Source organism: Vulpes lagopus, chromosome 9, assembly GCF_018345385.1.
Source record: "Vulpes lagopus strain Blue_001 chromosome 9, ASM1834538v1, whole genome shotgun sequence".
NCBI lineage: Eukaryota > Metazoa > Chordata > Mammalia > Carnivora > Canidae > Vulpes > Vulpes lagopus.
Window position 1 is genome coordinate 76426559 of NC_054832.1, and position 16794 is coordinate 76443352.

General features: G+C 38.0%; 1 protein-coding gene across 4 annotated transcripts in view; it reads right to left on the bottom strand.

Annotated features, from left to right (window-relative positions):
- LOC121498771 (inactive serine/threonine-protein kinase PLK5-like) overlaps positions 1-16794 on the bottom strand; it is a 121589-nt gene that overhangs the window by 98782 nt on the left and 6013 nt on the right. Inside the window, exon 2 of one of the 4 annotated variants that reach the window (XM_041768909.1) lies at positions 5978-7041. The exons of 1 other annotated variant lie outside the window; for it this stretch is intronic. In XM_041768909.1, coding sequence (XP_041624843.1) covers positions 6319-6738 — 420 coding nt within the window. In that variant the 5' untranslated portion in view covers positions 6739-7041 and the 3' untranslated portion in view covers positions 5978-6318. Of the gene's footprint in view, positions 1-5977; positions 7042-8289; positions 10457-16794 lie in introns of those variants that run through there. 2 more of the 4 variants (XR_005989890.1, XR_005989889.1) reach the window with 2 other exon arrangements.

The window sequence follows — 16794 nt, forward strand, 5'->3', positions numbered from 1 at the left end:
GCAGAGCAATGTGAATATACTAAAAGCTTCTGAATTACTCACTTTTAAAATATTAATCTTAGGTTAGTTTTACCTCAACGAAAAAAGTGAAACAGTAACAGTAATAAAGCCTGGACATCAACTCAGGCCATTAACTTTTACATGTGAGGTCCAGAACTTTTAAGTCTGAAAACTGCCCTGGTGATTCTAAGATATATCCAGATTTGAGAAACACTGGGCTGGATTGGGAAGAATTTGCGTTTTATGAATATTTTGTTTGAACATTATATTTTGTACTTGGAAAGAAGGAAGCCATTAAAGAATTTTGAATAGAACGTGACAAGACATGCCTTTCAAGATATTTGGTAGCAGAGTAAAGATAAATTGAAGGGGGCTTAGGCTGGAATCTGCGAGTTTGAGGGGACTGAGATTGACAGGCCTAATGCAGGCAACACCAGCGAAGAATAAGAGGACCTAAGAAATAAAACACATATGGAGGTGGAGCACAAGGATAGAGTTTTGACCTGCAGTTTTTTTGAGTTGGGCAATTGAATAATTAGGGTTATTAACTGAAAGAAAGCTTGAGGAGATGGAGGTAGGAAGAAATGTTGGATCCCAGATCTGCCTTAATTTAGGATGTACTGTGCTTGAGGTAATGTGCTCATAGGACATGTGGGTGGAGCCATGCAAGGGGCAGTCAGAACTACTTATCTGGAAGTCCTGATTATAATGTGCCAATTGGCTTTCTACAACATGACTTCTACTTCGGCGATGCACAAAAAGACAACGAGGTGACACCAAAAATAAGACTGGCAGCATACTTCACAATAACTTGGAAGTGGGGCACTTGGGTGTCTCAGTGGTTGAACATCTGCCTCAGGGCATGATCCTGGGTCCTGGGATTGAATCCTGCATCAGGCTCCCCACAGGGAGCCTGCTTCTCCCTCTGCCTATGTCTCTGCCTCTCTCTGTCTCTCATGAATAAATAAAAATAAAATATAAAAAAAACCCCACAATAACTTGGAAGGAATTCCCAAAAATAATATCTGAAGCATAAATGGATTACAATCATAAGCAATAAATGTTTTGTCACCAAAACAAAGTGAAACTTATTCCTTCCTCCAATTCTTACCTTGTGACTCTGAAACTGAGGGTTTCTAAGTCCCTTAGTTCATACTGAAACCTCTACTTTGAGAAAACATCTAGCCTTCTACAGTAGTTTCTACAACCATTCTGAACCCCAGAAATCAACAGAACAATAATTGGCAGAGAGGGAATAACAGATTGACTCTGAGGTGTACATAATTCTGGGAAGTATAGGCCCAATTATAGGAGACTGCCTTTGCAGGGCATCAGAGAAAAGAGACCAAGAGAAAAAAAATTCTCAAGTACTTGATACATCAGCCACATCCAGAGGGCCTTTGAAGAGCCTGTGAAGAAACACTATTGTCTTAAAAGATGAGAGAAGTTTCTTTTCCCTACTTCTGCTAAGTACAACTAAAAATCCCTGGATATTACATATAAGGGACCATAAGAAGACTCAGAACATTGTAGAGAAGAAGTCAAACAGGATAGTGACCTCAGGACCTAAGAAACAACCCAGCAGTGAGTTCCTTGGTTTTATTTTTAACCTCGTCCTCCCAGACTGGGTGCTGGAAAAGTGGCAATGCAGAATCACAAATGAAGGCCTACAAAAAAAGTCCCAGGCTAAGCCTGCTATCTCTAGTTAAAACATGAGGCAAGAGACAGCCTAGCAATACAGAGAACTTTTAGAAAACAACTGCTTTCCTGCCAAGAAATTCAGGCAGCCTCTGGAAGCTAGAGAAGGCAAGAAAGGGACTCTCCCATAGAGCCTCCAGAATGAATATCCTGCTAACACCTTGATTTTAGACCAATGAGCCTCATTTTCAGAATCTTGACTTCCAGAACTAGAAGATAACAATTTTTTTTTTTTTTTTTTTTTTTTTTTTTTTTTTTTTTTATGATAGTCACAGAGAGAGAGAGAGAGGGGCAGACACAGGCAGAGGGAGAAGCAGGCTCCATGCACCGGGAGCCTGATGTGGGACTCGATCCCGGGTCTCCAGGATCACGCCCTGGGACAAAGGCAGGCGCCGAACCACTGCGCCACCCAGGGATCCCCAAATTTGTGTTTTTTTAAGCCACTATTTGTTTATAGCATCAATAGGAAATGGATATAGATTTTGGTACTGAGGGTGGGGTGCTACTGTAAAATAATACCTAAAAATGTGGAAATTGCTTTAGAATTGGATAAAGTGTAGAGGCTAGAAGGATTTTTTTAAAAGTAGTCTCCACACCAGCATTGAGCCCAATGTGGAGCTTGAACTCAAGACTCTGAGATCAAGAGTCTGATGTCCAACTGGCCGAGCCAACCAGGTGCCCCACGGCTAAAAGAATTTTAAGAAGAGTGATAGAAAAAGTTTAGATTGTCTTGAAGAGACTGTTAGTTGAAATACAGGTGTTAATGGCTCTACTAGTGAGGACTCAGAATGAAGTGAAGGGCAAGGTTGAGAAGAAATGACACTGTTTTAGAGAATGCTTAAGTGATCATCAGCAGACTGTTAATAGAAAGAAAGACATGAGGGCCTAGAAGGAAATGAAGAAAATGTTACTGGGAATTGGAGGAAAAGCAATCCTCTGTCTTATAGTGGGAATAGCTTAGCTGAATTGTTTCCTATTTTTAAGTGGAAAGCAGAACTTACAAGTGATGGGCTTAAACACTGTTAAGGAAAAATAAATTTCATGACACTTGTTAAAGACAGTAAGGCTGTCACTAAAAATGAGAGGGGGTGGTCAAAGATTGAGCTGTTACAAGGATTTACAGCCAAGGAGTAGGGTTGGGGGGGGGAGGGCAGTGGACAGAAGATTATTACTGGGAAATATCAGGGATAGGGGAATTCTGGCTAAATCAACTTGACAAGATTTTTGCTGAAGACAGGTTAACAAAGGTTAGGGATAGGAATTGGAGTAGATACCAAGGATAGGAATTTTCGCTAAACTGACCCTGCAAGATTCTTGCCAAAATTGAACTAAATAGGCCAAGGACAGAGCTCAAGGGCAAGGCCTAGTCAAAACAGGACTCAGAGGAATCTGACCAAAGTTTAGTCAAAGGAGAGAGAATTTGTTAATATTTAGCTGAGATTTTTTTTTTTTTTTTTTTTTGACAGGGAGAGAGAGATAGTGAGCACAAGTACAAGCAGGGGGAATGAGAAGGGAGAAGCAGGCTGCCTGCTGAGGGGCTCATCCCAAGACCCTAGGATCATGACCCGAGCCAAAGGCAGATGCTCAATGAACTGAGCCACCCAGGCACCCCTATAGCTGAGATTTTCAATCAGAGCAATGAAAGTGAAGCCTGGTTCCTTCTTGCTGCTGGTAGGTAAAATGTGAGAGGAACGAGATAAATTGAAGTAAGAAGTGTTAAGCAAAAAGGAATTAGGGCTTGATAATTTAGGAAATCTTCATCCTATCCAGACTGCCTAAGAGGCTAAAATTAAGAGATTCATTGTCAGGATAGCATCCTCTGAGAGAAATCCAAAAGAGTGGCTGGATAGCTTTTGGTAGTGCCTCAGAAGGATAGAATGTTTGGAGAATTCAGCCACGCAGGAGACTCTTTGAAGAGCAGGCATTTAATTCATGGATCTCCTCAGACATCTAAGCAAAAACCAGGAATAGATGTAGGATTATCTAGGAATGATTTGTGGAGGAGCCTCTTGCTTAATGGAGTGAAGCTGAGATATACATGGGAGATCCATAAGGATCCTGGCAAAAACACTGAACTGAAATGAAGACAAGCTGCCCAGGCTGTCAGATTCCCACAGTCCTTCAGACAGGAGAGAGGCTGATGAAACTACTCAATTGCAGATAACTGCCAACTTTTATGAAAAAAGAAAGGTAACTCCAGGGGTGGAGCCAGGAGCCCAGAAGGCAAAGCTGAGAAATCAGAGGGTGGATTGGTGAGCACAGATGATTATTCTCAGTCCCTAAAACCTAATGGAGTTTGCCCAGTTGGATTTCTAAATTGCACCCAACCAGTCAGTCCTTTTCACCTTCCATTTTCTCCTATTTGGAATGGGAATGTCAATAACTGGTATCCTATACCTGTCCCACTGCTATATTTCTTGTTTTCTAGTTTCACAGGCCCACAGATTGACAGGAATCTGGCCCCAGGACAGATTATACAAGTTTAAAAGAAATCATAGAAAGTATGTTCTTTGAGTATAATAGAATCAAACCAGAAATCAACTACAAAAAATAACAGAAAAAAATCCCCAGATTTAGAAATTAAATAATATACCTCCAAATACCCATAGATTAAAAAGAAAATCTGAAGGACAAGATAAGGATAAGAACAGAAATCGACAAAATTGAAGGCAAAAAACACAGAGAAAATTCATGAAACATGAGTGTTTCGGGGTAAAGATTAATGAAACTGACAGGTCTCTAGGAAGACCAAAAAACAAACAAAAGAGAGAAGGTACAAATTACAAGTATCAGGAATGAAACATGGGATATCACAACATATCCTGCATTCATCAAAATGATACGAGGTTAACTGAATTTTTAACTAAAAACATCTTGAGAAAGACATCCCTAGGCTCACTTTCACCAAAAAACTCTACTAAACTTTGGTTTAACAAAAAGCTCCATCTCTTCCAGAAGTTAAAAGAAGAAACCCATTCTAACCCATTCAATGAAGTCAGTATTATGATTTCAAAAGAAGACAAAAGAGCAAAAAAAAGAAAACTATAGACAATATCTCCCATGAATATAGATGCAAAAAATTCTTAACAAAATATTAGCTAATAGAATTAAGCAATATGTAAAAAGGCTTATACACCACAACTAAGTTGTGTTTTCCCAAGATACAATGCTGATTCAATATATGAAAATTGATTAATGTAATCTACACTATTAAAAGACTAAAGAAGAAAAATAACATAATTATATCAACAGAATCAGAAAAGGCCTTTGACAAATTCAACACCCATTCATACCAAAAACTCTCAGGAAAGTAGAATAGAGGGGGGACATCTTCAATTTGATGAAGAACATCTACAAAAAAACCTACAGATACCATTATGCTTAATGATGAAAGCTTAAATCCTTTCCCCCTAAGATGAGGAAAAAGGAAGCATATGTACTCTAGCCACTTATAATCAACTTAGTACTGGAAGTTTAGGCAGCACAAGAAGACAAGAAAGGAAATAAAGGCATACAACTTGGAAGGGAAGAAATATTCTGTCCCTATTTGGGATGGTATGCTAGGCTACATAGGAATCCCATGAAATCCACTCATACAAACACAAAAGTTCTACAATTAATCAATCAGTGTGTTCAGCAAGGTCACAAGATAGAAGGATAACATACAAATACCAATTGTATTTTATATACCAGCAACGAGTATGTGAAAACCAAAATTTAAAATTCAATACTATTTACATTTGCTCAAAAAAGTGAAATAAATACTTAATTGTATATTTAACAAAATATACACAGGATTTGTATACTGAAAACCAAAAAACACCACTGAGAGACAGTCTGCTCCATGAATGGAAAAACTCAACACAGTATTGAATTTTCTCTAAATGTTGAGATATAGATCTAACATAATTCCTACCAAAATCCCAGAATTGTGTTCTTGTAGATGTGGACACGATTGTTTTAATATTTATGTGAAAAGGCAAAAGGATTAGAACAGCTAAAAGAATTTCTGAAAAACAAAGTAGTTATAATCATTATGTTTTCAGAACTTATTATATAACTAGAACTATAAAGACTATGTGGCATTGGCAGAGGGATAAACTCATAAATCAATAGAATAGAATAGAAAACCCAGGGCAGCCCGGGTGGCTCAGCGGTTTAGCACCACCTTTAGCCCAGGGCATGTTCCTGGAGACCCAGGATTGAGTCCCCCGTCAGGGGGGGGACTCCCTGCATGGAGCCTGCTTCTCCCTCTGCCTGTGTCTCTGTGTCTCTGTCTCTCTGTGTGTGTGTGTGTGTGTGTGTGTGTGTCTCATGAATAAATAAATAAAATCTTTACCAAAAAAAAAAAAAAGAAAACCCAGAAATAGTTTCATATACATACTACCAGAATCAGTGTCATCACAGGCCCCCCAAGGGCAAGCACCCCTATTGAACTTTTTTTTTTTTTTTTTTTTTACAGAGTCAGCTTCTTTTTAATGAAAAAGGAGCAAAGCCAAAGAAAAGTGGGGGTTGAACAGGCAAGGACCCCCAGCTCCTAGGCTGCCCCCAGGGACACCCCTCTGGGGAGACAGCAGAAGCGGGACTGGGGCCGGGGACCCGGTCACCTTGCAGGGGGCACTAGATGCTCTGCAGCATGTGAAGAGCGTGGACAAGGTGCGGGCGGGCTTGTGGGGTGCAGCCGGGGCTCTGCAGGGCGCCCCGGGGGTAGGAGGTGCGGGGCTGGCCGCCTTCCCAGACCGTGAGCTGCAGCTCCTCGCAGCCGCCACTCAGCACCAGGTGAGCCCTGTCGACCCTGCCCCTGCCGCTGATCTGCACCGTCCCGTCGCTGAAGAGCAGCAGCAACGCCCGCTCGGACACAAGGAAGCGCAGCAAGCAGAGGCCCAGAAGTGAGGTCTGGGCTGCTGGGCTGGAATCTGACCTGCTTTGAAGACCAGCCACCATCTGGATGTCGAGTCTGAGAAGGCAGGAGTCGTAGGAGCTCAGAAATCCCTCCTGAATCTCAAAATGGACAGTGTCAGCATCCAAAGACCTTTGCATTCAGAATCCCGGCCTGCTCCTGAGGCTGAGTGGCCAGCACAGATGGCTCGACTGGATTCTCCAAAGCTTCCCCTGCCCTCAGGGCTGACGCCTGCTCCTGGAGCGTGCCCGGCTACCGCCACCGTGGAGACAGCACTCTCTGCACAATCCTGGCGAGAAGAAGGCGGCCCATCCTGTCCCATCCTCCTCCGAGGCGATGGCCTCCCGCCACCCCCTGAGCTCCTGAGTCCTGCGAGGATCCTGGCTCTCCACAAAGAGCTTAGACAAAGCATTTGCAGCAATTCGCAGGTCAATAAATCACCGCTGGAGTTATAAATTTAATGCAACCAAAAAAAAAAAAAAAAAAAGGTAAAGTTTATAAAAGTTAATTTACAAACCAAGAACAAAAGTGGTATGCACGCATTATGTACAAGCATCCTTAAAACGTCAAAATTTTCAAATGCATAGCCAAAAGAACAGAAAAACCACCACTGCCCCTTGGTGGGAGTGGGGGGGGGGGGGGGGTGGGGAATCCCCAAATCACACCATTATTTTCTCTGGGTGATTATACATTTCTGAAACCACCAAATCCACAATTTACTCAATCTTTTTCATGATACAGTAACTAGATGTGCACAAAAGCCATATAAACTTAGTAATACACAGAATGATCTAAGAATTAAAAATATGAGGGTAAGGCATTCCTGCTGGTTAGTATGTCTGTGGTGATATGGTTAATTTATAGATCCAAAGAGGCCACAGAACCAGTCTCACATGCTTTGGTGTCCTTCCCTAAAAAACTGTGTTTCCATATACAATAAGTAATTAGAATAGAAAACCCAGGGCAGCCAGGGTGGCTCAGCGGTTTAGCACCACCTTTAGCCCAGGGCATGATCCTGGAGACCCAGGATTGAGTCCCCCGTCAGGGGGGGGACTCCCTGCATGGAGCCTGCTTCTCCCTCTGCCTGTGTCTCTGTGTCTCTGTCTCTGTGTGTGTGTGTGTGTGTGTGTGTGTCTCATGAATAAATAAATAAAATCTTTACCAAAAAAAAAAAAAAAAAGAAAACCCAGAAATAGTTTCATATACATACTACCAGAATCAGTGTCATCACAGGCCCCCCAAGGGCAAGCACCCCTATTGAACTCCCCAGAAATGGCATCCCCACACATCCCTGGACTGATGCTGGACCTGTCACTGCTATGTACCCTACCCAGCAGGCAATCTTGTGCCTACTGCTGGTGAAGGTCTTTCCCTACCAAAGCCAATCCATAAAGTCTGCTACAGGTGATTGTTCTTTCAAATATAAACACCAACACAAGGCTACAAGGAACACACACACAAAATCAAAGAAACATGAGACCACCAAAGAAATAATGTATTTCTAGTAAACAACTTCAAAGAAATGGAGATCTACAAATTTCCTGACAAAGAATTTAAAATAATTGCTTTAGGGATCCCTGGGTGGCGCAGCGGTTTGGCGCCTGCCTTTGGCCCAGGGCGCGATCCTGGAGACCTGGGATCAAATCCCACGTCGGGCTCCTGGTGCATGGAGCCTGCTTCTCCCTCTGCCTGTGTCTCTGCCTCTCTCTCTCTCTCTCTCTTTCTCTCTCTCTCTGTGACTATCATAAATAAAAAACATTTAAAAAAATAATAAAAAAATAAAATAATTGCTTTAAATATGTTCAGTGAGCTGCAAGAGACCACTTATTTGCTGGCATAAGACACTCCAAGAGAACACAGATAAACAATGAAATCATGAAAATAATACATGAACAAAACAAGTTCAGCAAAGAGAGAGAAAAAAAAGAACCCAACAGAAATTCTGGATGGATAAAGTGAATGAAATGAAAAATGCAATAAAGAGCTTCAACAGCAGACATGATCAAGCAGAAGAATCACACAAGCATACTGTGCAATGTCAAGTTCCTGGTTTTGATATTATAAATATCTAAGATATTAAGCCAGGTAAAAGATATATGGGAACCCTCTGTACTAGTTTTATAATTTCATGTGAATCTATAATCATTTCAAAATAAAAATAATTTCAAAAGAAAATGAACAGAACTAGAATCTGATAATCCAAAAGGGTGTGCTATACTTTTCTACTGAAGCAAAAACTTTCTCTCAACAGTCACAATGAATAGTTTTCACAACAAATATCCTAGTAGACCATTAATGTGCGTATGTGAGTTAGCTTATGGTTTTTATTCCAGACTACTGTTTAAATTAGGGAGCTATGCAATACAAATATATTCATAGAGTGTTTGTTTCATGACTTTATTTTTTTGTTAATGTTATCAGACTCAAAAGATCTTCATATTTTGGATATTATTTTCTTGTCTACTACTGATTTTCTTGTTTAGTGACAAACAAAACTTTAAACTCTCTTGTGTTTAAGAACTGGGACTACAGCCCTCAGAGAACCATCATCACCAAGATTATAAGTAAGCAGGAAGGTAGTGGCAAAGGAGTCCATGTGAGAGCGTATTTTCCAGCTTTATAATAATAATAAACAGGACCCTTGGCACTTGGCTTTTTTGTTTGAATATCTAACAGTCAGACTTTTCATACTCATATTTTGGCCTTCTCTTTGTGGAAATGGGAAAATTACCCATCCCCTTACAGATAGACTGAGCCCTATGAAAACTTCTGGCCGATGAGTTCTGGTCAAAAATAATGTGTGTCACTTCCAGGCTCGACCATGTATTAGCTGGCATAAGACACTCCAAGAGCTCTCTTTTCCATTATGACAAGTGTGGAAAGCACATGTTAATATGGTGATGTCTGGAATACTGACCCTATCCATGGAGGACAGTTGCCTAAAATGTCATCTGATAAACTTGCATTGTGCTAAGCCACTGAAATTTGGTGTTATTTGTTAGAACAGCATACTCTGGCCTACTGAGACTGATATGGTTGAATAAGTTATATGTCAGGAAGCCATATAATTTATCATCTAAACCCTGACACCTTTGAGAATAAAAGGATACATTATTAATAATCACAACAGGACAACAGGGACTAGGACTGTCCTGAGCAACTAGGATGTACGGTCACCTCAAATATGTGGTAAATAAAAGCAAAGGTACTTGGAACAATGGACTGCCAGAGAGCTCTCCATGAATATTCTCTAGTGGCATGTTGGAATGTAGTTAAAACCACAGACTATTGTGCAAGTTTTAGATCATTGAGACAATATGCTCGAACTTTTCTCTAGTCAAATTAATTTTGAGTTTGTATTCATATTCTATGGAACCAAGGACAAATTTTTAATTTGAATTATGTTTTCAGGTCTCCTCTCTCCAGGATTCTGGGTTCTTATAGAAGGTCAAATCATTGAGGAGGCTCTGCTAGCCATGAGCCATCAGTTTACAGTGGTTACTGCTGAAATACCCATTGTCCAAGCTGCTGTGGACTCTTCAGTTCTGAAGGTTCTACTGATCCCATCCCACCTTTGGGGCATGAGAAAATGTAGTAAACCTGGAAACTCCAAGTCTGAAAATCCAGCCTCTCTGGATATACTATGCATCCACTTTGAGGTTTTGCCTCCTGCTTGGGGAACTCCTTGGTAAACAGGTTTTTGTTTTGTTTTGCTGTTCCTTGGATCCAGGGTCATCGCTTTCATTCCCATTCTGGGGAAGGCGTGGAGGGTTATTTTTGTGTAAGCAAGTCTGGCTTCTGCCTCACCAAAACTTTACCTCTTCAACAAGGCAAAGAACCACACAACTTGGGTACCTGCTAAAACAGATTAAGAAAAAAGGAAAAGTTTTAGAATAAAAATATAAACAATTAGTTCAGAGATATATTTAATTTTTCAGTTTTTTAATTAGAAATTGAAGGAAAAAATCCTACCGACTATAACCATCTAGCAGTAGCTTACCACTGAGCCCAAAAATTGTCTATCATTGGTAGAACATTATTATTTAATTCTTTTGTAATACTTTTAGATTTTATGATTGTCTAAATAAAAATATCACTGGAGATAAATCAAGCTGATTTTATATATGAAATATCTTAGTATGAATTCCTTTATCATATCATATGGTCTTTCCAACTTGGTTCTAGCTGAGTGATAAGTTGAATAGGGAACATGGTAGAGAAAAGGTTGGGTCATAGGACAATACAGATGGGCAAGGTGGATGAGACTACAAAGGGATGTCCACACAGCCTCAGGCAGCATGAGGGCACTGTTTCCTGAAACTGTAACATACTCTGCTCATATTACATACTGATTTATAGCTAGCCCTGGCAGTAGGAGCAGTGGGATCCAACCATTTGTGATTTTTGGACTTCTTTCATCATTTAGCCATGACTTTCCAGTTGGGCAACACTGAACACTTTTCCAGAATGTTTGCTATCGACCAGACTCTTTAAATGTCTCCTTGAAAGGACATTGAATCTAAATCACATTCTGATTTATTCAGCATTTGTTTAGCATCTAAAAGGAATGGTGTTGGCCATTTAGGACAAGGATGGCTTTAGGATTTTTCACTTAAAAGATTTGTTATGTCCTAATAATGGATTTGTTGTCACAACCCCTATTTTTAGTATTATTTTTAGCAAACTATTCAATTTAGTGAGATTTTTAAAAACACTCTATTTGAAGATCAATTGGTTCTAGCCAATTCCTCATAATTACTGTGTTCAACATTATCAACCTATTTAGGGCAGAAAGAATCTATAAATACTAGTTATCACTTCAGTGCTTGGACTCATTACTGTGGTTCAGTTTCTGATCAAGTAAGTCAGACTTTTGGCCAAGTAATTTATCATCTTCATTTCAGAATTCTAATGCCATAGCTTCCATGCACACACACACACACACGCATGCATACACGTACAGTAATTTCATAAATACTATGAAACACTAAGGCAAACTCTCAAATGGTTTGGCCTAATAGCAATATCTATGTATAGTATGATTTTTAGCTCTGATATCAGGTATTAGAATCAATTACACATAAATAAAAATGAATATGGCTTTCCATTCTATTGCCTCTTGCATGAAATTTAATGACTAACAAAATCTACCAAAGTCGTAATCTACTTTTCTACACTTGGCTCCTATCATCTCTTTTGCACTTTATGTTATAGCTAAGTAAGATTAATCTCCACTCTTTGAAAATGCACTATGAATTTTCTATTTCAATGTTACTTTTTAAAAAGATTTTATTTATTTATTTTTGAGAGAGTGAGAGAGAGAGAGAACAAGTAAACAGAGGAGAGGGAAAAGCAGACTCTGCAGGGAGCGTGATGTGGGGGTGCATCCCAGGACCCTGGGATCATGACCTAAGCAGAAGGCAGATGCTTAGCCAACTGAGCCACCTAGGTGCCCCTCAGTGTTACTCTTTATGTTATTCCTCGTCCTGAAAATGACTGTTTTCATCATCTTTGTAATGCAAAAATTGTATCTAAATTTGAGATCTTGATTCAAATTTGACCTCTGCCATCCAGCACTTCTATGAAGTAATCGCATCTTGTTTGTATCCTTTTTATTATGTCATGGGTCACTTTTATCCATGTATTATTTTAGAATAATTTTGTCAAGAAATCAATTATGTTACAAATTGTATATCTTCAGCACCTATCATAGTTTCCCCAAAAATGTTCATTGAATTTTTAACAGATTCTTCACAAATTGAAATTTTAAATATAAATTTAAAAATATTTTTATCTGTAGTTTTGATGCATTTAGTTTATAAGCAGAAGTTTTAATGAAGGGAAAGCATCAGTATAGTTTAAAAATCGTAATAGTTTTAAAGTTAAAGTCACTATTTACTCCACACAATAAATTAGAAATGTTTATTTTCCTAAAAGAAATTCCTTTTGTGGGTAATTTTTATATTTCCTCTTATTGGAAAAATTTCCAATATCCTATCAATATTAAATCTAGTAAATTGCAAAGTTAGTTAATACTCAATCCATCTGCAAAGCATGAGGAGCTCCCCAAATGGCTTCTAAGGTAATTTTTCATTTTAAAAAATTTTATACTATTATTCCATAATTTCATCTTGCATTGAAATATGTGCTCAAGAAGGCAAGGGCCTTTGCTGACATGCTCCCTGCTACATCTCCCATTCCCAGCATCTCTCACATCCTAATAAATACTTGTTGAATGAATGAATTTGTCTTCCCTCCCCCAGACGTTTATATACTATGGAAATTCTACTTGATACATTTTTTTGTGAAGCACAATCATCAGCAGACCATTTTGGTAGGCCCTGGGCCTCTGTTAACCTTCTCACAATCTATTTGGAAAGGCCTGTCAACAAATTAAATATGAACCCAGCTGTAAAAGAAGTTAAAAACAAGATAATATGGAAAAGGCAATACAAAAGGATAAGAAAGATCAACTAGTTAGGCCTATTATGAACTTTATCAAATGGGAAGTGTTAACAGTTTTTAATTTTCTTTCTCTCCTCTCTTTGCTCCCTTCCTCTTCTTTCCTTCCCCTTTCCCGATCATCCTCCTTCTTAGCAGAAATGTAGTATTTTATTTGTACAATATAATCTCATGGTATCAAGGAATCGGAAATAAATGGACATACTTCCAATATTTCTCTCCAATTCCTCAGTAGAAGACTGACTTTACCAAATTTGAAAGTTATATGCCAGTATTCTTTAAGTTTCTAATAGAAGTTTGTTTATATGCAGCTCTCTGGGATAAGCTTTAGTATATAAAAAAAAAAAGATCTATAAATGGATCTGAATCCAGAACCAAGATGAGAATTATATTTTTATCGTAAATATTAACGGTCTCTGGAAAAAAAATAACCTACTTTTTCTGTTTACTACTGCTGATACTCTGAGAAAAGAGATAATGAAAGCTTGGAAAAAGAGGAAGAGGTTGAAATTTTTTATGGATACAGAGTATCTTAAATGCTGTTTGTCAATAAAATAATATCCTCATATCTATTATTTTAGTAGCTTAACATATATACTTATATAGTTAGCTAATTAGGGTAATCCCTTCCTTAAATTATTATTCTTATGAAAAAGAAAACTACATATTCATATTTGAGTTCCAGGAAAACAGCCTGTTTTGCAAAATTTGAAACCAAAAAACAATACAAATATCATAAAAAGTGTTTTGACTTGTACTTTTAGGCTATTACAGAGAGGCAAACATCTGATACGTGCAGGGAAAACAAATTCCAGGGCAAGAGAAAAAACAGGCAAAAATAACTATATGCTCAATATACAATTATTTCAATTGTTTAAGATGAAGCAATAAAAGTTCTTTTGTCCTGTCCCAAAGCAACAAAATACACATTCTTCTCAAGTGCACATGGAACATTTTCCAAGACAGATCATATGTTAAGTCACAAAACAAGTCTCAATAAGTTTAAGAGGTTTGAAATAACATCAAATACATTTTTGGGCCATAATGATATGAGACTAGAAATTAATTACCTAAACAGAAAAATTCATAAATATGTGCAGATTGGAACAACATGCTACCAAACAACCAACGGGTCAAAGAATAAATTTTAAAAAATACTTTGAGACAAAGGAAAATGGAAATGTAACATACCAAAATTTATAGAACACAGCCATAGTAGCTCTAGACAGGAGTTCATAGCAATAAATGTCTACCTCAGAAAACAAGAAAAGTCTCAAAAAAAAACAACCTAAGTTCCCTAATTACCCTGAAGGAACTAGGAAAAAAAGAACAAAAGAAGTGCCAAATTAGTAAGAAGGAAATAAAGGACAGAAAAAAATGTTTAAAAACTAAACAAATAATAGAAAAGACCAATGAAACTAAGAGCTGGTTCTTGAAAAAGTAAAAAAAAAAAAAAAAAAATCGACAAACCTTTAGTTAAGCTCACCAAGGATATAAAAGAAAGGACTCAAATAAAATAAAATCAGAAATGAAAGAAGAGATGCTACAACTGATGCCACAGAAATACAAAGTATCATAAGAGACTATCATAAATAACTATATGCTCAGAAACTGAACAACTTAGAAGAAATGATACATTCCTAGAAACATACACCTACCAGGACTGAATCCTGATGAAGTAGAAAAATTGAACAGATCAATTACTAGTAAGGAGACTGTATCATAATCAAAAACGTCCAATAATCTGGGCAGCCCTGGTGGCACAGCGGTTTGGCGCCGCCTTCAGCCCAGGGTGTGATCCTGGAGACCCAGGATCGAGTCCCACGTCAGGCTCCCTGCACGGAGCCTGCTTCTCTCTCTACCTGTGTCTCTGCCTCTCTCTCTCTCTCTCTCTCTCTCTCTCTTTTTCTCTCTCTGTGTGTGTCTGTCATGAATAAATAAATAAAATCTTTAAAAACAAAACAAAACAAAAACCCTCCAGCAATCAAAAGCCCAAGACCAGAGAATTTTATTGGTGAATTCTACCAAACCTTCAAAAAAGAGTTAATACCAATCCTTCTCAAACTCTTCCAGAGGATAGTTGAGGAAGGAACTCTTCCAAACTCATTTTACAAGGCCATTGTTACCCTGATACCCAAACCATACAAGGACACCATAACAAAAGAAGATTACAGGCCAATATCCCTGATGAATACAGATGCAAAAATCTTCTAAAAATATTACTGAATCCAACAATATGTTAAAACTGAATCCAACAATATGTTAAAAGAACTGAATCCAACAACATGTTAAAAGAATCACACACTGTGATCAAGTGGATGTATTCCAGGGATGCAAGGATGGTTCAACATCCACAAATCAGCCAATGTGATACATCACATGAACAAAATGAAGGATAAAAATCACATGGCCATCTGAATAGATGCAGAAAAAGCATTTGACAAAATTCAATGTCCATTTATGATAAAGATTCTCCACAAAGCAGGTATAAGGGAATGTACCTGAACATAATACACACCATATATGACAAGCCCACAGTAATACCACACTCAGTGATGAAAAGCTGAGAGCTTTTCCTCTAAGTGCAAGAACAAAACAGGGATGTTTATATTCTTGTTGCCTTACTCATTATGGTATTGGAGGTCCTAGTCACAGGAATTAGGCAAGAAAAAGAAGAAAAAGGCATTCAAAATGGAAGAGAAGAAGAAAAGCTGTCACTATTTGCAGATGACATACTACTTACAGAAAATGCTAAAGACTCCATCAAAAAATATTACAATAAATTAATTCAAGTTGCAAGATACAAAGTACATAACACGAAATTCTGTTCCACTTCTATATACTGATGAACTCTCAAAAGGGGAAATTAAGAACAAATCCATTTACAATTGCATCAATAAGAATAAAATACCCAGGAATAAATTTAACCAAGGAGGCACAAGACCTGCATACTGAAAAATATATGACATTAATGAAATTAATTGAAAAAGACACAAATGGAAAGATATTCCATGCTTATGGATTCAATATTGTTAAAATGCCCATATTACCTAAAGCAATATATAAATTCAATGCAATCTCTATCAAAATTCCAATAGCATTTTTTTTTTTTTGTAGAAAAGAACAAAAAAATCCTGAAATTTGTGTGGAGCTATAAAAGATCTCAAATAGCCAAGGCAAATTTAATAAAGAACAAAACTTGAGGCATCACGCTCCCAGACTTCAAACTGCATTACAAAGCCATAGTAACTAAAACAGTATGGTATTGGCACAAAAATAGATACATAGGTCCATAGAACAGAATGGAGAACCCAGAAATAATCTCACCCATATATGGTCAATTAATTTATGACAAAAAAAGAATATACATGGAGGAAGGACAGTCTTTTCAGTAAATGGTTTTGGCAAATTGGACAGCCACATGCAAGAGAATAAAACTGGACCATTATCTCCCACCATACAGAAAAATTAATTCAAATGAATTAAAGACTTGAACATAAGACCTGAAACCGTAAAATCTCTAGAAAGAAAAATAGGTAGTTAGCTCCTTGACAGAGGTCTTAGCAGTGATATTTGAATCTGAGATCAAAAGCAAAAGCATAAAAGGGAAAATAAACTAGTGGGACTATATCAAACTACAGACCTTCTACAAAGCAAAGGAAACCATCAGCAAAATGAAAAGACAACTTGCTGAATGAAATATAGTATCTGCAAATCATGTAAGTGATCAGGGG